General features: G+C 39.8%; 1 protein-coding gene across 1 annotated transcript in view; it reads right to left on the bottom strand.

The window, feature by feature from the left end:
• The window catches only part of PTPRK (protein tyrosine phosphatase, receptor type K), a 791,004-nt gene that overhangs the window by 451,291 nt on the left and 317,530 nt on the right, over window positions 1-22,183 (bottom strand). Inside the window, exons 4-5 of the mRNA XM_019520302.1 lie at window positions 10,054-10,135; window positions 8,450-8,565 (exon numbers count right to left, since the gene is read on the bottom strand). Of these exons, the coding sequence (XP_019375847.1) occupies window positions 8,450-8,565; window positions 10,054-10,135 (198 nt within the window). The remainder of the gene's footprint in view (window positions 1-8,449; window positions 8,566-10,053; window positions 10,136-22,183) is intronic.

Here is a 22,183-nt window from a genome sequence, read left to right as displayed (position 1 = left end):
TCAGCACTGGGCTGGCCCCAGCAGCCTTACCTGGGATGTCCTGGGGGCCTCCCGAGGCTGCAGCAGCAGTGATAGCAGCAATTCTACTGTGCGGAACCTGGCTGGCAGCCAAAGCATGGCTCTGGGTAGCCCAGCTCCACTTTTGAGCAGCATGAGCTGCCTGTGTGTGTGCTGTTCCACTCTTTCTCCGTGGGTTTTTTTTTAACCCCTGAATATCCTCCACACTGCTCCCTTGCAGCATGAAGAACAACTGAATGTGCGGTATGTGGCACTGCAGACATGCCTGTGGTGCCACATACTGCACAGTCACACTTGTCTGGATGTGGCCACAGATTTCAAACAGGAATCTTGGGTATTAAAAAGTATTTCTGATCTGTGGTGGTCTTTTGAGTTCTGTGCATCAAAAGAATTGTTCTATATATTTTTTGAAGTCAAAAAAGGAATGAAAATGAAGATGTTGCATTTTCTAAAGGGTGCTGTGAGTCTAATGGGCACCTTGCATTTGAAAATGTTGAGAACCAGTGGTGTACACAGTCTTGTAAAGCAAAGTTATGGAGGGACCACTTAAATTCCCTAACAAAGCCAATTTGTACAGATAAATGTCTTGAGGAACATAAACTCTGGAGATGGGAGAAGATAAACTTACTCTGCTTTGTAAAAGAGTGGAGTTAATTTCTTTTCAAGTAATTTCCAAAACACACCAAACCAAGGATGATAGTAATTAATACTGTAAACACAGAAAGGCTGAGTGACTTTGGGAGTGGAGCATTAAGTTGGCCCTCAAGAGTTCTGCATCTTCCAATTCTGACACTTGCATCATAGGTAACCTTGGGCAGGTCATACCCCCATATGTATTCTATTTGTAACAGGGATTTATAGCATATGATAAAAGTAGGCTGTGCTATGCATAGCCTCTTTGAACCACTTAGGAAGTATTTGCATGTATTGATGATTGGGCATCATCATCATCATCATCATTACTGCTCCTACTATTAAAAGCAAATTACAAATCACTTTGAGAGACAGAGTGGCATCCTGCAGGCAGAGCATGAATATAAATATTAACAGGAACAGTCAAAGAAAAGAAAACAAAAGAAAATGGCTATGATGAAGTTTACTATTATCAGGTTGTAACAAAAGCCAGTGAATAGTAGTGTCAACAAACACACAAGGCTAGTAACAGCCACCTTATTACATTTGCAGAGACAATACCATTCTAAAGTATCTATTGTATTTTTTAGTTTATTCTCATTTAAGATATTTTTCTTCAGTTCTGCTCTAACAGAAATCACAAATCAGAAAAAATGGTATTTAACTTGATGAAATTTGCAGAAAATCTAGATTCAGTACTACCCCTGCAATATTGTGGTGTTTCATTGTTGGGACTCCTATAAACTGAGAGTCTTATGAATGATTAAGCATAATAACAAAACCTCTTGCATTTTTAGTTCCTCTTAACCTAAAAAAACAGTAAGGTCCTACAGGGCATGGCTAAAATAGCGCATCAGGCATGAATCACCAGTGAAAATTACTGAAAATCATTCTGCAGGAAGCACAGAAATGAAGTTGTCTAGATGCATTTTAGCAGTAAACCCTTTAACGTAAAAAATGGTATCTAAAACAAAGGATAAGTTAAAACGTAATGTGCCTTCAAATTTAAATGCAGTTATACCATCCAGAATATAATACATGCAAACACATTCAGCAAAGGAGGAAAGGGAAGAATAGCTACAGAATAAATAGCTCTTTATTGCTCCTCATCTTTAATTCTTGGCTACATCTACACTTTTCCTTTTGCAGAGATGTACTAAACTCACCACGGGTACATGAAGATGTTTACCGCACCCGATCTACCATCATCTTGCTTACTTTAAGCTGAACAGTTATACATTGGAAGCAGCTTGTACACAAGTTTGCACATGCCACAAGGCATGCCAGGAATCCAATTTAAGTAATTTGGGGTGGGGGACAGGCAGGCAGGATGGAAGGAGGGTTGGTGAGACTGAGTGGGGAGGAGAGCTGTCTGTCCATGGGTGGGAAGCAGGGGTCACGGAGCTAAAAATAGTCCAGTCAGAGCTGACAGAGGTAGGAAGAGTGCAGCCCCAGGGCTGGGGCGACTGGCTGGGTTTTACCAGCCCCATGGATGCACTCTGAACACATACAGATATTCAGTAGATCAGGCTAACCTCTTCCCAATCTACTAACTTAATTCACCTCATCAGTTAAATTAATTTAGATTGGGCTGGCCATTTTCTGCCCAATTTAACCTCCCCAAACAGCTGCACAGACTGACACTTAGACAGACCTAACCCTAGTTAGGTAGATCTAACTGTCGTCTCTGTAAATGCCCCAAAAGATGCAGTTTAAGGGGAAATGAAACTATTTGTGAATTCAATTGGAATTGGGTAAACCATTTCAGATGAAAAAGATCAAAATTGTTGAAAGGTTCAAAAAGGTCCTAAACAACAGCAAGAGGGATATTGGTTAGATATATGGAAGAATATTCTACCTCTGAAGGTGGTTGAACTTTGAAGCAGATTACCAAAGGAGATTGTGAAATCTCCACTGATGGAAGTTAAGCGTGGGTTATTCTGGGATGTTTCCTGCCCTAAACAGGAGACATCCTGAGACCAGGAAAACCAGGTTTTCCCCAAGTACAAGAGACCTTCTGAGACCTCTTCCCAGTTCTTTTTGTCTCATGATTTTGAAAAATAACATTTTTGTTGTTTTGAAATTTACCTGCATTTAAAATTAAAAACGTTAAATTATCCAAAAGTAAACATTTCAGATCAACCCAAAATGCTTTTCAGTTCAGCCACAAAAATATCTATTACTGTACTTGTAAAACTCATTTATATGTAAAAACCTGTTTCCTTTGAACGAAAATCTCTCTATTCTTTCAGGAAATGAAATGTTGTGTCTGAAAAACTGACATCCCTAAACCTCTCTCCCATTTTCAAATGTTTGAAAGGCTGCCATAAAGAAGGAGAACAACTGTTTTCCTTTGCTGTGGAGGCCAAGACACCAAGCAATGGTTTTAAACTACAGCAAGATACATTAAGATTAGATCTCAGGAAAAAAAACTCCTGTTAGACTGCTAGGGAAACTGTGGAATCCCCTTTATCAAAGGTTTTCAAGAAGAGGCTGAATAAGCATTTGATAGGGATGGTTAAGGAACAGCATTCCTGCATTTGTGCTGGGGGTTTGGACCCTGGAAACAGCCCCTTCTAAGCCCATGGGTCTATGATAAGCAGAAGTCCTAATGTTTGCTCTGAAACCTCATTTTCCTGAGGCCTAATGTTACATTGCTGTTATATCACTTGTCTGACAACTAAAATTATAACCTTACTGGATTGTGTCCTGCACAGGAATTTTCAAAGGGGTGTGTATTTGCACAGCATGGTGGGAAAAATGTTAGAGGGGGAAAATAGTCAAATGCAAGCTCTCTGGGGAAGATCATCTCAGGTGAGGCTCTATGGTGGTAGCATACCAATACCTGATAATGAGATGGTAAACAGCATTACGGGTTATGGTACATACATTTTCCAGGAAAGATAGGATGGTGTGGTCAATTCTGCGTGCCTCCCAACATGCCACCTTCAGAGATAGCCCCTCATTTGACAACAGTTGGTATCACTGGGAGGTCAGCCTCGCTCACTTGTTTTTACAGCAATTTGCATTCCATTTTCCACAGTGCTTTTCAATTTCACTTTTTCAATTATTACTTTCAGGCAATTGCTTTAATTATCTGTTGCTCCACAAGGAATGACATTTTCCTCTGGCTGAGAGAAGAGATGCATCATACTGCATTAATGCTGATAAGCCTCTCCAAGGGCGAAACCATGGCTGCCTTTCCAGGCTTGGCAGGGCAACTGAGGAGGCATTTAGCCAGCACCTACAGCTATCACTGACAGATTGGCCCAATTGTCACTACTTTGATGGCAATCTGCACAGGATTACCAGTGATGCTTTAAACTTTTAAACACATGCAATAGCCTCTCTCATTTGAGATTCACCAAAGCAAATGGTGTCACCAAAGACTATTGCAAAAACACAACAAACTGCAAAGTTAATACAAGCCTTTTCGCCCAGTCCAATGGATATGTTAATGCCAAGCTCAGCAGTGATGGATGGACTCATTAGTGTTTCAGTTATCTCCAGCTGAACCTGGTGCCAAGGCATATGGTTTAACAGATGTTCCAGCACAGGCCTCTATTCTCTGTGCTACATAGGTGTCGAGTTAGACTGGACATTGATTAGAGGTTGAAAATTTCACTGGGATTATGGGAGTCAACTATTCGCAATTTGGGAAGCAGTGAAACATAGTCTGATTATTAAAACAAAATTAAACTAAACAAAAAGTGACTGAAAAAGAAAACGAAACCCTCTCCCCCAAACTCGCACATGCTATATTTTTGATGTTCTGGTTGGATTAACAGAACAAATGCTAGACAAAACATGGAATTGTCTAAGCCTCCTATGTGTCATATGCCCCTCCGCTCTGGCTAACCTCATGAAATCAGCCTACAAGCTTACTGAGGTTGTAAACAGTAGTCTAAGGTGATTGCTCAGGAAGAACCATCCTGAACCAGTTCAGTTTTGAGGAATTACTTCTAAACACTATGCCTTGGAATTCTCATCTGAAAACAAAACCTACTTACCTTTGCTCCCCCTGCCGCACAATATATTTGCTAATAATTATGCATCAACTAAATAAAAATAGGGGGAGGGGAGTTGGTGGCCCAGTAATAACTGTATGCTGCATGCCTCCTCATTGAGGAGAGAAATTGGTGAAAATTTTGAGAACTGTATTTTCCTCTTACCTCTCACACCCAATAGGCAATATTCTCCCAACATGTTTCAGATCTCTTTGTTCAACCACTTAACAAGGATATTGGCTTTAGCCATGTTGGTCTAAGGACACAGACAGACAAGGTTCTTTAGGTAAATCCAATATCTTGCAAAGAAGAATTTTTCCAACTATTTAGTTGGTCTAATAAAAGATACAGGATTTACCCAAAGAACCTTGTCTGCCTTCAACTACTTAAGGCACTTAATCTAGTCAGGTGTCTGTCTGCTTTTTATTAATGCAGCTATCTGTGTGCTTTATATTAATGAAGCTACATCTTTCAAAGGACTTTTGTTCTTTTTACTGATCACCTTTCCTGCCAGTCCTTTTGTCCCAGACTGTGGTACAATAGGGATGTGAAAATGAATAACAAAAGTAATTTTACACAACACACACACACACACACACACACACATCTATCTATATATTGATATAGGTATCTACAGACAAAATCCAGTAAACATCCAACTTAAGGTCAATCCTTATTTACCCTCCTAAAATGTAGAAACCAGAGTGTGACATTTTTTCAGTGCTTAAAACACTGTATGTGCATATTATAAGAGATTTATCTAGCTCCACCTCCAATACATTTGGCTTCTGAAGTTAGCAAAATGTTAAGCCTTTGGAAATGCAGCACGTTCATTTTTGCTATTGTCCTAGATAGTGCTGTTCGTTAAATCCTGCAAACAAATATCATTCTGCTGAAAAAGAAAAGGAAGTGGAAAAGGAGAAAGATTTTTTTGGTCTTCCTTTTAAGCTTAAAATTTTCCTCTAACTTTTGAAACGAACAAAAAAAATGGAGAAATGCTATAGAGACAGAGAAAGCCATGCTTTCTTTAAATAGACCCATAACTATAAAACAATGTCTATATAACATTTTTTTTAAAATCAAAGCATTTCAGGTATACTCCCCCAAGTTTCCCAATTATTAGCACCTTTTTTTCTTTTTCTTTTTTAAGGAAGATCCTTTTATGCGCAACTACTTCGTAACAAGGAGCTTCTATTTTGTGCTAAAAAGTACCCCTGTTTTGCACCTTCACACCTTAGCTCAAGCACGGGCAATTATTTCAGGTGGAGGGCCACTTACTGAGTTTTAGCAAGCCATCAAGGGCCACATGACAGGCAGCCAGGGGCAGATAAATACTAATTTTCTAAATTGTTTAGGGGTACCGCGGGCTGGATGGAATGGCCTGGCGGGCCGCATCTGGCCCACTCCTGCCTTAGCTGGTGCTCCTATTATAGAAGATACATTCTTAAAATGCTTCTGCTCCAGATACTTAAAAATAATGACTTGGGCATTTGATTTGATCTGTTGGGGACTTCCTTCCTAGAAGTAGGTCTTTGTGAATCCCTGAGTTTGCCAGTTTGGCAAAAGAAATAAAAATGAATGTTTGCCTAGCCATACTTGGGTCCATGTCCTGCACCTGACATTTTCAGGAAAAGGCCACCAGTTTTATATTTTCTCAAAATATAATATTTTCTCAAAAATCTGCAGTGGGATCAATCCCTTTTTATGTAAGTTCTGACAGGTGAAGTTTTATCATTTGCACATCTGTTTTAGTAAAGAAGGGTAGAAATTTGAATGGGGAAAGTAAACCTGGGGTACTGAGGAATGGGTGACACAGAACTGACAGTTTAAGAAAAAAGAAAGGAAAGGGTAAAACCCAGGTAGAAAGCAGCTATGAAAAAAGGAGCCCAAGCACTTGACATTTATAATAGCCATTTCATAGTATCTTCCATTCAAAGATATCAGAGTCCTTTATAAACATTAACAAGCAAAGTTATTTGAAGGGCAAAAGACCTTTTTTAGTTCCAAGATCTTCTCTAACAAAGATTATTTTTAGTGTTTTCCAAGATAAGAAAGGATGCACTTTTGTGAACTACACAGCACACCCATAAACTGTGTGAAAGGAAAAACATACGTTTTCTGGGCAGTTTTGGCTGCTAACTGGACTTCTTGAGAGAGAAGAAGTTAGAAAAGATAATCTGTCAAAGTTATCAGACTCACAGGACTGAGTGATATGGAAAAATTCCAGTTGGCTCTTGCTGTCAAGCCCTGTTGAGCAATTATTTGTGTTGAGAGTGGTGCTTGACATTGTTTCTTGCACACTTTTACTGTTACAGCCTTCTCCGTGATATAGTAATCCAGGTTAATTTAATTTAATTTTGTGTGTTTTAGGTGCTCAGCCTGGCAGTCCCAAGAAATTGAACTTCTCCTTCTCAATGAGTGCATGTTATATTTGTTCAATTGAAATAATGGTATTTACTTAGCAGAAAGACTTGCAATACAAATAGTTCCTAGTGACAGGATATCTGTTTACTACAATGACTTGCTAATATAAAAGGCAACGCAATTGCTGTTGGTTCTGCGTTCATTTTTCAAATTGTGACACTGCGATAACTGTTCTTGGAATAGTCTCCATAGCCTATTTTTCCAGAAGTCAGATGCCTTCCTAATTCAACCCTCCTCCCCTTTGCCTCTTCCCAAAAAATCATCTCTCTCTATTTTGGAGGTGCAACTTGTGGCTATTTATACTCATTCAGAAATTAATAAACTCCTTTTTCACTCAATTGAGAAATGACCCTGATTAGGAAGGATGGTCAATGTTTCATTTTGATAATATCGCACATGTGCATTTGTTACATATGAATTTGGCATTTTCTGTGTTTTAAAATATTACTTTTATTATTGTATATTATTTTTTATTCAAATGTTCTTTAAAAACATAAAATAAGTTATTGAAGGAATATTTTTTCAGAACCAGCGAGAAGCATGTATACATCAAGCACCCTGTTACACATAGTAACACACAAAGCAATGGAGTCAGACATTATCAATTCTGCAACTTTCACCTACATCAAAAAATGATATACCATTCTCAAAGAGGCTGTCTGTGCCAGTCTGTGATCCACATAAATTGTTCTTCTCTGAGCTATGAGGATTTATAGTATTTTTTTCAAAGGGAAAAATAGAGGGAGAGGGAGAGAGAAGTAGAAAATAGTTTTCTCATTTCAATAATTCATTACTTGAGAACACCCTTACGTGCACTTGTGTGTGTGCGCGCACGCGCGCGCACACATGTGCCTGCGTGTGTGAGAGAGAGAAAAATTAAAATCTTTCCTAGTATGCAAAGGAACACTACTTTTATATTGCCATATTAAATATGCTGTCATTTTAACACACAACCCCCAAGGGATTAATTGTAATTTCTCTCTATCATAGGATCATCCATCATAGTTATGACAGCTCTCTGTGAAGCCTGTGCTAAACATAGCACATTTGTTTTACTAGATACAAAAATCTCTTTCAAACCATATGTATTTATCACTCTCACAATTTTGTGAAAGAAGCATGTAAAGAAAAAAATGTATTGGGTTAAATAGTAACTATTTGTGCAACTTTTATTCTCTTAATTTTTAAAAATACATTTTTTAATAAAGAAAAGAATTTGTTATTTCTGTGGTCAATCAAATTAACTATAAATTTAATTTCTATAAAACATTTTGCAAGCACACAGAAAAAAGGGGCTGAGGAGTTAATTTCATTTTCAACAAGAAGTCTGTCCTCTAGTCATATAGACTTGGATGAGCTGGCCTTACCTGCAGCCATAACTTGTTATTCACTGCATCTCTCCCCGTAGCAATGCATTGAAATGTAGCATTCTGCCCCGCATTGACCTCTACATCCCCCAGCCTCAAGAAATGTGGAGATTTGTCTGTGGAGGTAGAAAAAATAAAGTTACAAACATTGCTTGCTAATAAAAAAAAAAGCCCAATCACATGACTCTCTCTCAACAGACACATAGCCACCTGGACTTAAATTATCAGTATAATACTGGTGATTAAAATCAGTATATACTGGAAGGAGAATTAGTTGAATTAATTATATTCAAGCTATTAAGAGCCTGTGCAATGGCATTTGTGTTTTTTCCTTCTCTGTAGACAAACATCTTCTATGATGAACATGGTCACATCTCAACTATAACTCCATTTCAAACATCTGCACAGCCTCAAGGAAAACTCTATGACAAAACTACTGGAGTGAAATCTAAGGTTTAAAAAAAAACTGATGTCCACAGCTAAAAGACAGACCTATAATATAGCTCTTAAATGTTTTCTTCTAAAATACTGACTAAACTTAAATGTCATTTGTGGCTTTTTTTTTTAACCAATATGAAATGCAAATGGCATAAGCAGAAAGGGGCTATTTCAGCATTTTGTCATGCTGATAATTTGCTGTTAAGGTGATCCCTAACTCTGTGATTTTACACAGCAAAGCTGTATCTGGATCTAGAATCTGTTTTACAGAGAGAAGCCATAGCTGGGTTGACTGGAAGTATGAAGAGGCAAGTAACGGATAAGTGACTCAATCACTCCTCAAGGATAGTGGAGCTGCCAGCACTGGGGGAGCAAGGATCAGAGATCTGGGGGAAGGGAAGAAAGAATAGATTTGAGTTTCCAAAGATATTTTTTATCATTTAGCATCTCCTAGTAGGAAGTGGCTTCCAGTAGTATTATCTCTTTGGAAAAAGCAGTTAAACTACAAGCCTCAGGGATGCATTGCAATGAAGCTACATTTTTGGGAGGGACAGGATGCAGAAAGGTACAGGTAGAACAGACTGGGAGAGATTTACAAGAAAAAAAGGCAGCAAATGAGAAAAGTATATAGTAATGATTTCTCCTGAATCCCTCTATTGGTCCACAGTTCCCCAACTTGCAAGCATACATATTTTTCCAGGATTAAACAAATGAGGATGAACCTTGATATATACAACTGCAGCCAGTTCCTATACAAAATACTGGAAACCAAAATAGTTTTTTTAAATCTAAAGTTGCCTCTCAGGCTTCATAGCCACATTATTTTTTTCTAACAGCCCTCTGACTTAAATACATGCCAGTCAAGATTAGCACAATCGGTGTATTGGTATTAATTGCTTACTGTCCACACCTACTAGTCTGTGAATGCAAAGGCATTCACTGAATAAAGGCTATTTTTGTGCAATGCATTACTTACAACATACAGAATTTTTTATCCAAATAAATCACTATTGTACTACAATGTTTTCCCCTGTAAGCTGTAATAGAAATGCTACAGAAAGAACAAAGGACATCAGTGATCAAGCGAAGAACACTCAGCAGCCTGAGCTAATATGAAGCATCTCCTGAAAAGACAGAGAAAAATGCAGCTCTTAATCACTACTTACCACAAGGGTAACTCAGAACCTGGATGTCATCAATGGCAATGTAGCCACTTCTCCCATCTGAGACTTCAGCTTCAAATATTACCTGTCAGAATGAAACAAAAAATGTTTACAATGCTCATTTCTAGAGAATTCCCACAGTGGCAAGTATGTAGATACAAGACATGTTGCTTTTTTCATTTAAGCTGAACTTTCCACAAGGTTTGATGACTGAATGGAATATTTATTACTTAATATATTATAGTTCCATGCCACTGTTATATTAGACTTTCTCTGGGTTGGCTGCTTCAGGACATACCACAGGAACATGTTTACTTGCTCATAATTAATGCTATTTTGTTTCCAGTAAACCACCTTTTTACATCAGGATTAAATTCTGATCGTGTCATTTTCAGACAGTTCAGACAGCTCTGCATATGACAGTATGATATTTAATCATGACTTTTTATCCCAGTTGGGGTCACTGGTTCCCCATATTTTCCTGAGCTCCCCTTACCATGCAATACCACAAGAGAACATACAGCAGCACGGGGACACTGCAGTGCTATCAAGCAGCAGCTCCAAGAGCAACACCTGCAATGACACACTGATCAACTGTATGGTTGGGAAAGATGATGGACAAGCTTTAGGGCACAAAATCCAGTTCCCTCCCATTCCCAGGTGAGCTCCACTGCTTGTTGATGCGAGTATGTTAACATCATGGGAAGTGACCATGGAGTAACAGACAAGTTATCACGTAGTTGAAATGCACTAGTTTAAGAGTGATTTAGATAGATGTTGGTATTGTCCTTGAGACTGGAGGGGATAGAGGAACTAAATAAAACCTGAGGTCAAAAAAAAAGGAAGAAAGAAATGCAGGAAGGGGATCAGAGGAGATATTAAAATGGAGACCAGGGGAAGTACAGGGTAACAATGGAAAAGTTACAAGAATGAAAACACAGGAACAAGGCAACTGCAAAAGGCAGAAGAGCTAGGAAGGACAATTAAAACAGGAGATAAACATGAAGAGCCTTAAAGAAGAGAAACACTGCATCACTCAGAATATGGATATGATGAAATTTTATTGATACAAATAACTACTACTCTGTTGTGTTATTTAAGTATATGCAGCAGCAGTAGGTGTAGGAATGAAAAATATTTGTACTTTTAGGACAAAGGTCAGCAACCTTTTGAAGCCATGAGCCGCAAGTCTCAGCACCCCAGAGAGACTAACGTCCTGATCTTACCCGTGTTACTGATCCCCCCGTGCTCCCTCTCCAGTGTGGGTAAGCACAGATGTGGCAGAAAAGCAGGCTGTGCAGTGCAGGGGAGTACAAAGGAGGGGAAGGACAGCACAGTGCAACTCCATGTCTTCAAATCCTTGTGCCAGATTAGCCCTCTTCACAGGCCGGCTGGATACAGCTCATGGGCTTACCAAACCCTGTCCAAGGTAGTGTATCCTTAAAAATTACAGCTAAGTTTCGCTTAATTCCAGGATTCTTGTGATTTCATCTTGTGGCATGAAAATTGCCTGACTAACATTGACAAGTAAAGAGAAATTGTTCATAGTCCAGGAAGAGATGAAGTTGGCTATTTAAAACGTTGAAGAAAATTTTAACAAGCTTGTGTATTTCTTCCTCATGTAGAGTCATTCATTTTAAAATGTATCTATTAAAAATAGACAGGTGGAGAAGTGCCTTGATCTAGCCTGCTTCTGCCACATAGTTCTTATGAGATGCTCGATGAGTCACTTACCCAATTTTCACATGTGGCCACCGATTTGGTATTTTTCATTTACTGGGTGCCTGGCATCAGGCACAGACGCTGAACACTCACAAAGGCAACTGAAGTCACTGAAACCCTTGCTCTGGAACTACTGATTGATCACTACTCCGAAAAACCATGCCAAGTGTTGCATATTGAACTTCCCAAAATTAGTGCACATTTTTGTATTTGAAAAATGAGGGTGATGATGATATCCCTTTCATCTGCCAGGGGTGCTTTGAAAATATGTTAATTAATGGTTAGTGAAGCAAGTATTTGCCATGGGCTGACTACCCTGAGGGGTGGGAAACAGGAGCAAATGAATAATTCTGTCCTTAGAACAGCACGTGAAAACAGTGCAGCAAACAAGACATGGGCCCACATATCAGCCAAGGAAGATAAAGCAAAGCATTGATTAAATGTTCATTAAAGTAAGCACACATCATACAGGGGCGGTCTGTACTGCCTCCCTACCCAGTACAAGACTGGCAATCAAAGAAATAAGCCCCATCATGATCATGTTTGGAAAGACAGGCCATGCTAAAAGCACATCCTTTCTGAGCCTGACACCACTGTGACAGAAAGCTCATCCTTTCTGAGCTTCACCCACCCATACTTGATCAGTGTATGACCAAACCCACACATTCAGCAATGTAGATAGCTTCTAGAAGCCTTAGGTGCATGTTCCCGGCCCTGAGGTCAAGGACTCAGTTTTCCAGTTAAATTCTGTAAATCAGAAATTGTCGTATCTGTATTGGACATCAGGAGGAAGTGCAAGGCTTTCTACCCCAGCGACACCTTTGGCAGTGATCCCTATTTAATGCCTTCCCTTTTCGATGATCAGGAACACTCCTGTGCCTTACCTTCTATGGCTGATTCTGTGAACGCTTCAAAAGGTGAATAGACACATTTACTTGGTTTAATTGTCCAGATTCTCAAGAAGGTCTCAGGGAAGAAACCTAACAGCAGTTCCTTTATTTCAGCTGTACAGTGAATTTTGCTAGATCTTAAAATGTATTATCATCTGAAATAAAATCCAACTAATTGTTCTCTATGCCCAGCATCCTGCAATCAAAGCCCTACATGTTTTGTCATGCCATACCACAGTAAGATCTCAGCATGGTTTTCACACTTCTGATATATTACAACATACTATTTCCTCTGCGTCTCTATGAAAAAGACAATTATCAGCAATTACCTCAACAACAGGAGTAAACAAGATCTAAGTTCTCTGAATACTATCTATTCAGCTAAAGTATCCCTGAGGATACCCCAAGTTCCCCTGCAAAGTCACCAAATTCTCTCTCTCAGCAACTCAGCTTCCCTAAACCTTGCTCCTCCAGAGTTAAGCCAACATTAAATCACTCAATGTGCAAAGCACTTCATCCTTCTACCAGCACAGGTCTTGAGACCAAAGAGGTCAACCTTCTTGTGCTCCTTTTCTCTACCAGTGGAGTAAAGCCATTTGGCCTTCTTAGCTACTGGAGCTACCACCTGAGAGGAAGGTCCAAAAGGTTATGACATTACTCAGGCCCTAGGGAGGTTTTTCATACTTTGTTCTCCCTTCAGTCATAGAGAAAGAGGCAGGAGTTTTTCATATCAGTTAGCCAGGTCTGTCAATGCCTTATTCATAAAGCAAGGCTATTTTGGCAGAGCCAGAGTCCAGCGGTATGTCAACCTGCCTATGAGCAGATGGATTGATTTCCTCTAGCAAAATCTGAAACGTTGGTGCTACACATAGGAACATAGACCTGAAAGGCTCCTCGGCTGCAAACCACACATTGCATCAGGTCTCCAAAACCACAGAAACTATCCATTTGATGAGATGATGAAAGGATAAGAATGACAACAAATGAAAAACAAGTCTCAAACTCAGATCATAAAATCCTCCTGATGTGGTAACGGAAAAAGCAATTGACATGGTAGAACCTGTGAAGTCAAAACTGAGGAGACAGAAGTTGAACAGTTTGTTCTGTACCTAATGACAGGGGAAAGCCAAGGGCCTCATTGCCAGAAAAAAGCCCAAACTACAGACAGACAGATATGGGGACAAAGTGGCACCATGTTTATAGTCAGAACTGAATACAGACTCCAATAAAACAGCTTCCAAAGAGACTGTCATGACTACTAGAGCTAAAGATGGGCCCAACGTAAACTAAGAAGGTCATCAGTATTCATTATAAAGAAATCCTGAAGTTGCTCAGTGCCACAGTAAATACAGGAGCCAGCCAAGGACATGCTGTTGCAGTAATCATAGGGTAGATTATGCCCAAGAGCACAAGACCTTTCATCTGAGGAAAACCAGAACCAGGAAACTCAGTACTGGAGTAGAATTAAACACTGGCACTCCCAAACTACCCTCTGAGAAGGAGGTCAAAGAAATACCTATGGCCTTTATTTGCCAGTGACTGAAGGCGACTGACAGCTTCATATCAGTGTTGGAGTCAGTGCCTCAGATGTATCTGGAATTCAGCAGTAATTCTAATTGGCCATGAAAGAGAAAACAAAATGGCCAAAGGTACCATGCACAAGATGGCAACACCTCATTGCAAAGATGAAAATTTAGTACGTACCTCCAACTTCCAAGAGGTTAAGGATTTTTATAAAGCAAAAGAAAAGTGGATAAGTTGAAGGATTACAAAATAAGACACTAGAAATAAAAAGGGATAGAAGCCCAAAACAGGCATTGGACTAGGGTTGTAGGCCCTGAAATATGAGCCAGAGTATACTGTCTCAACGTAAATTGAGGTCCAGGTGGTAGGTGCTGTCCCTCAACCTCAGCACAGAGCATGGGAAGGGTCAAGACTACAGCATGCCTCATGAGTCCTGGAAAATCAAAGTCTGAGCATTGCTCTATCACACAGGGGAGATCCCATGATCTTCTCAGCTGATCAAGTGTAGTTATATGTTGAAGCCTGCCCCTTGCACTCTGGACAGGCTGATCTCCTGTGAGCTTCCTCAAATGCAGGAAACTTGATTGCACAATTTTGTGGTAATGGGGATTGCATTCTCGCTTTCCCTCTGGCTTGCTCCTTGGCATGTTGGGTAGAAGCAAGCAAGACTAGGGGGCATCCAAATCCCAAGGCCTCCAAGCTTGGGGCTTGCACATAAGGTGTCTGTCATGGATTTGGGAAGTATCTGAAACCTGATGGGTCTGGGAGGGAAGACAGTGGCACAGTGGTAGAGCCACACAGACTTGTACAATTGAGCTCTGCTCAGTTAAAATTTGGAACTTGACTATTGAGCTTTGCCCAATAGAATTTGAAACTGATTTGGTTCTTGAAATTAAATTAACAAATGTATATTCATTTGAGGGAGTAAAGGAAAATAATAAGCTTCCTAAGAACAGCATGAAACCTCCACTTTGATCCCATACTTCCAGAAGACAGTATACATATTTGTTGAAATCGTCAAGCCTGGACAGTATTAGTATGCATTGCTGAAGAGTGGGGAGTACACACAGTATTATTGTACATGTTACATTTGGGATACAAATAACTGCTTTATACAGGAATTTAGATGATGAACATGGTGAGGGGGCTAAATAATGATAAAATAATCTTCCCCTTAAGGAACCTTTTTTTTTTTTTCTTTGGGAGAACATAAAATGCACCTAGGCAAATGTATGTTAGTAGCATGCTCACACACTACTAAGATTACAACACAAATATAGTTTCTCACTGACTGTATTTCCCTTGCTAGACTGCATTTTGCATCATTTAACAGCTGCTAAAATGAAATCTCTGAAAGCAGGTTCCATGACCAACAAAGACCTGATTGGCTTTATGACTTCAACAGAGCACTCAACTCACAATGCTTTTCTGTCCAGCTAACCCCCCCAATAAACAAAAAAAAACAAACCCCAAAAACTGTTCTTGATAGCTTAATTACCCAAAGCTTGAGCTCGTGCACAGGTCAATTCCAAAACCTGGGGTTGCAAACTGCCTTGTGGGACTATACAGAAGGGACTGCTGTCATGACAGATGACAACATAAAAACCAGCCAGTGCTTCAGCTTGGGAATTAAATGAGCTCGGCTTTTCAAGCTGTTTTTCTCCACTCCATTTTCTGAAATCTTGATAGTGGATATTCTGGTCTGTATTTTACAGATGTGGCATCACTTCTATATTACAAGTGAATAAACTAATTGAAGAGGAAACTATTTAAGAAGGAATTTTAGGGAAAGGACTAAGTTAGGCAGAGAAGGGTCTGAGAGTTTTCACCTCTAAGAACACCTTTAACCTGTAAATTTTAAGTGGTTTGCAAGAATCCTAACTGAATGCATTTGCTTTGTTTGGGGAGGTTCTGTTTGTTCTCTAATTTCATTTTTTAAGAAACACTTGATCAGCTCCAGATGTGCTTGAAGCAGAACTGGTTAGGGTCAGAATAGACACAGAAACAAGTTTGTTTTGTAGCCAGAGAGCGCATGACAAATTATGCTTTGAACAAGAACAAAAGTGATTCCACTTAGAGCAAAGTTTTAATGTAATTAAGTCTATTAGTTCAGCAGTTAAGTAAGATCTCTAAAAATCTTGACTACTATGTCTAAAATTGTAATGATCAACATACAGCTAAAAATGAATGAAACGCTTACATTATGTTAAAAAAAGAAAACACCCCTTGAAATCTTAATGAAAGCTGCCTGAAAACAAAATGTGGAAGAATGTCTGAACAATTTTTTACCTAATACATAAAAATTTTGTTGACATAATAAAATGGATCTCCCTTGTGAAAGTTCCAAATAATTTTGCTGAGCTAATTTAGAAACCATGAAAACATAATTACTTCCATTTGAATGCTTAAGTAATGCTGTGAGGCAGGGTTTTCTGCTGACAGGGCCCCAGAGAATTTTCAGTACAGTAAATAAAACACTTGGGTGAAAGCTTTGAAATCTGACATCTTTAAAATCTGCTAGTTAAGAAACACCCTATTCCTTGTTGTTTTCACACTGCACATCTCTTGAGATTTAAAGCTGGAGGAGTTGGACAGCTATGTATTTATATTGCAAAGTTAGTAATATTGTTACTAGAACTGGTCAGTAAATATTAATAAAAATTCTTCTACCATTTCACAATCACTCAAGGGGACCCTGCTGCTTACACCTCTTTTGCCAACAGGTATTTAAATCCAATGAGGAGTCATGGGACTACTACATTTGCTAGATCCATTTTAGTTAAAAAATTCTCCAGTGGAGAATCCCGCAGGAGGTAAAATGCCTATTCTGCTAGTCCTCCAAACAGAGTCATAACAAGTGATTCTGGCAGGCACTTTAGCAGAATAAAAGATAAGAAGGCTCACAGTTGGTGCAAACAAAGAGCTCTGACACTGTAAAACAGGACAGAGCCATTCCCAAACAGCAGTCTGGAGAAATCTCACTACCCATTGGGGCTGGATCCCCTCTTTACATCCAGTTGTTGAACCGTATTCCTAATTTTATTTTTACATGTAAGCAACTACTGTAGTGTTCACAAGAGTATTGTGCCTTTGCGAATGAGAGGGGAGACCATTCACAAGACATCCTTGCTATTTAGATAATAGAAAAAAAACACTTAGATTTATGAAAAATATGATGTGAAATGGTTGCCTACAGAAGGGGACGGGGTTTGATGAACCAAGCAAATCTTTTCCAGAGCCATATCCTGAGTTGCTAATATAAGTTCCATGCTCTGAAAAAAGTTGAGGAATATGAAACATACATACAGAAACGACGCATGTTATTACTGAGTTGCACCTATTTCTCCTATATTTTTCATGTCAAAGGCTAATGTAAGTTCAGAACCATTTGGATGAGACATAGCACCAAAAAAAAAGAAAAAATCATGGTGACTTTTGGATCCTTACTTGTTCACCACATCTGGAAGTAGTTACAGCTTCACACAGCCCCATCCGCATCAGCTTCCTCTGACAGATTGAATCAATGTTTTGGGCTGAAGAGGCTGTGTGCACAACAGCTTAGATATCACAAAAGATGTGACTGAGATTCAAAGAACAATGAAAAGTTGTGTAGTGGAAACAGTGCAAAGACCAAAAATGTGAGTCCATTCATGGACGTTCTCTAGGATGTTTTCTGATCCAAGAGATTTAGAGGCTAAATAAAGGATGGAAGTAGTAGAAAATAAAGGCTGCCAAATAAGAACAAATGTTAAACACTTTACATCTATTATTCTAATGGATCAATAATTTGCAGTGGAGATCCAGGCATTATAATATCTGCCAATTACATGTCCTATAAAGACCAGAGAGATCAGAGTTTAAAGGAGTTTAAGGTCTGTTTCTGGGGCATTGTCTCTACCCACCAACGAAATATATTTGTTATTAACACCATGTATATATTCAATTTCTCCTGGGAGAATTGCTGTTCTCTCAGGAGAAACCGCAAATGTGCAGTTGTTTGGAAATTTTCTCCCAGAGCAATAATGGCCACTCTGGGAGAAAAATAACCTGGAACCACCAGGGTTAAATCACTCCTGGAAGAATTTATCCTGTACGCATTCCCTTCAGAGAGAAACCACAACACAGTCCTCCAGCATCCAAGAGTACTTTATAGCTTCCCCCTCTACTGCTCTAGCTAAGCAGGACACATCCCCTTCACAATCCCTACACTAAGCTACAGAGAAACGCAGGCCGACCCTGACCATTCTTGGTCAGTCAAACAGGGCTGCCCTGTGCAACACTGCCATCTGTTGCCAAGTAGACTAGGGAGCCTGAAGAGCATGCCAAGATGTGTGCAAAGGGCCCCAACTAGTGGCACAATATCAACACTATAAGTCTCTGCTCTTCGGGACTCAGTATTCAAATGTCTGTAAGTTTTCCTGTTAAGTTTTTCTACCAGGAAAACAAATCCAGGAGAATTTTCTGAAATCATTGGAATACGTTTCACTAGTCCCATAAAACTACATAAAAGGAGAGACAGAAGGGACCTTACAAGGTCATCTAGGTCAGGCAAAACTAAACAAACCCCTGACAGATGTCTATTTAACCGTAAGAATTTCCAGTGAAGGTTTTCTACAGCCATCTATGATACTTTCCTTGAATCTTTCTAACAGAGAAAGTTGTAGATGGTTTAGTGTCCAGCCAACTTAAAGACAAATCTAAACTGACCCAAACCTATCACATCCTTCCATCACTTCCATTCAAATTTACATTTTATAATGTCACATGAGTACAACTCTCAATGTTTTTGCACTGATGCACTTGCCATAGCCGGGTTTCTCTCTCCTTTTTTTTTAAACTAAATTTTCAGATATACTGCTGATGCTAAAAAGGAGAGGACTATAAAAGCAGAAAAAAAGACAACGTAAAGCAGGCAGGCAGAATTGGAAGATTCACAATTAATTTCACAATACTGCCTTCAAATTATAGAATGAGCAGCAAACAACTCAAGATTCATGTTATACAACTGGGCCAGAGATGAGCCAATAGAAATAAAATTAGTTTCTCTTTAACCCATATTCTCTTTAGAAAAGAACAAATGCCTAGGATTTATTATTAGCAGAATACCAAATTAAGACAATTTGAAAATGCCATCCAGTGATCCAAATCCATCACAACATAAGATTCTGTCCGTTCTTCCTGCAAGTAAATGTGCTACATGAAACCACTGTCACAGCTGCCTCCTCCAACACAGGCTTCAGACTGAAATACAGCTGTATGTTGATTTCAACACAGCGTCTTGGCAGTAAACTCAGATAAACTACAGCATGAGAAATCCTCCTCCTCCCCTTCCATGTCCACAAATGGTCGCTCAAGCCTTTACGCAGCCTCATGTGAAACAGATGCTTTAATAGTTCATAACGACAATCACTTCAAAAAAGACATGAAACACGTGTGTGCACGCTCTCTCCCTCTCTTACACACATACATACACATACTGACAGACTTGTGAAAGAATGAAACCCCTTCAAAAGGGATGAATTAACTTGATGAACTTTATTAAGACAAAAGTCTTCAGATGTACACACCCCATTGTTTGGACACAGCTGAGGAAAGCAAGGTGCAAGTCAGTGAAAATGCTGTGTGCAACCACAGCCAGCTGCTCTAAGCTATGCCAATTGCTGATGACATTATAGAAGCTCAGGGTCAGAAAAGCAGAACTCACATCCCCTCCCACCAAACTACACTGTACTAAACTCAGAAACAGGGAGTGGCATAAACCCATTTTTCTAACATTACAACTCCTTTAGTTGCCTATGCACAAAATGGCCATAACATAGAAAATAATCTGAGTTTACTTGTATTTAAATAGTCAGGGTTCATCTTTGTGTTATGATTTTTATTCCGTTTCTAGCACAAAGAAGTTCTGGTCCATAACACTGGCTCTTAGGGCCTGTATGCACCATCTTCATCTTCCTCCTGAGTCCAGTACCAATACAGAAAAGTAAGGTCACACTCCTTAGTCAAATCAACCACTGATCAGGCAGATTTACCTGTCACTTTAACAAGGAAAGAGAAGCTAAGCAAGGGCCAGCTTCCAGCAAGTAAGCAGCCAGAGAACCATAAAAGCAGGAACCAGAAAGCTATAGGTGACTAGCTGGGAGCTCTGCAATAGGTTGAACCCAGAGAAGCAGTTGAAGGAGAATCCAGAGCTGGGAGGTGGGTGGCAGTGGATGAGAGCAGCCTGTCTGCTAAGCCAGGGAGATGCATCTGCAGCTGGTCAGGGAGGCACCTGACCAGAAGGGGTGAGACTTAAGTAGTATAAACCCTAGTTCCTGAGCCTCAGCCAGCAGTCTGACCTGGACCTCTCCAGGGAAAGCAGCTCCTGACAGGCTGCTAAAATAAAGTTGTAGTCATAGGAAAGTACTCTGGAGGCTGGGAAGAAGCCAGATACTTAGGGTAGCATTTGGCAGTACCAAAAAAACTCCAGATGTGGTTTGAGATTGAGTTTAAAACTGGCTGATTCATGTTTTGTTTCTTGTTGACCAGAAGCTTGGGTTGTAGCAACAGAGGTGGATTGGATACCACAAGGGATGCCTGGAAAACAGAATCCTGCTAGACAGAGAGGCAGCAGCCCTGTCAGGGTCAAATAGGCTGAATGTGAACTGATATCCAGCCAGGGCCAAAAAGCCCACTGAATGATGTTAGAATAATACCTGGGAGGCACGGGTGTAGCCACAGGGATAGATGGAGTCACCCTAAAGTACATTAAGGGCTGGTAGGGCTACAATGGGCCATAAAAGCAGACCTAAACAACAGTGGAAGAGTGAACAGCCCTGAGGACTGTTTGGGGGAAGATAATCCTGAAGGATTGTATTTAGGGGGAAGCATCAAAGGGAGCTACCCAGCCTCTAAAGACAGCTTTCCATGGTAATTATATTAACATCAAGGTGAGACACAGAAGAGCCAAGAAGTTAGGGAGGCCTGAGGGCTCAGCAGGTGGGTCTGAACTGCCAAGTGGCTTTACATTAGCCCCAAGCCTCCTACATTATCCCAAATAAAGACATGTCCTCTAACTAAGGGTGGAACAGACATTGCCTTTTGCCAACTTTATGACACCATTAAAACTTCAATGGAAGCACATACTGAAAGCAAACAGACATCTGTCACAATGTGCCTGTGACAAAAGTTAGTAATAATTCATACTGCTTTATTGTAGTGAGCATATATTCTTGGGGGGTGGGGAATTCCTTGCACTTGCCAGCTGCCCCAGGCAGGTGTTTTCAGGGTTTATAGGACTCAGTTCTATGTGCCGTGGGAATTTCCATACAAAATTATGCCCCTGAAACCCCAGGAACACTTGCCCAGCTTTCCCTGCTTCCAGAGATGTACCCCAGGATCTTTAAGGTACATCTCTGGAAACAGGGAAAATTGGGGGGATCCCTGTCTAAAGATGTGTGCCCCCAGAAATTATCCATTGCCTGTTGTCCTGCAAGATCAACAGGTGTGGTAGGCTTATCCAATGGAGTGGATCAGCTGTGCTGGGACACATCCTGGCACAGTTGATCTGCTTCATCTGCCAACATCTATTTCTACCTAGGGGTCCTAAGCCTCCTCACACCAAAAAACTGCAAAAAGAATTATGATTAAACCTGAATATTAGACAGAAATACTTCCTTTCTCCACATATGTACTAAGACCATCATAAAGCTTTATTTGAAAAAAACAAAACAAATGGTGTTGACAATTAAAATGAATGCTTATGAGCTTTGACATTTCTCATTATATTTGCCGTTTTGCTCTGTGTGAAAAAGTAGGAGAATAACAATAATAGTAAAAAAAATAGTCTTCAGTATGGTAACCAGAGGATGAACAACAGCTTTCGAGAGACAGGAATAGTCAAGTGCCTCTCATATTAGTAGATATAATCACATCTGATCATTGTCCTCTCCTCTGAGCTATTCCATGACAATGAAGATAAACACCAAATTAGTAAAAAAAAAAAAAAAAAAAAAAAA

Source organism: Gavialis gangeticus, unplaced genomic scaffold (genome assembly GCF_001723915.1).
Source record: "Gavialis gangeticus isolate Ggan-Ray unplaced genomic scaffold, GavGan_comp1, whole genome shotgun sequence".
NCBI lineage: Eukaryota > Metazoa > Chordata > Crocodylia > Gavialidae > Gavialis > Gavialis gangeticus.
The sequence above is the reverse complement of the archived record's forward strand: the minus strand, read 5'-3'. Positions and strand labels throughout refer to the sequence as shown.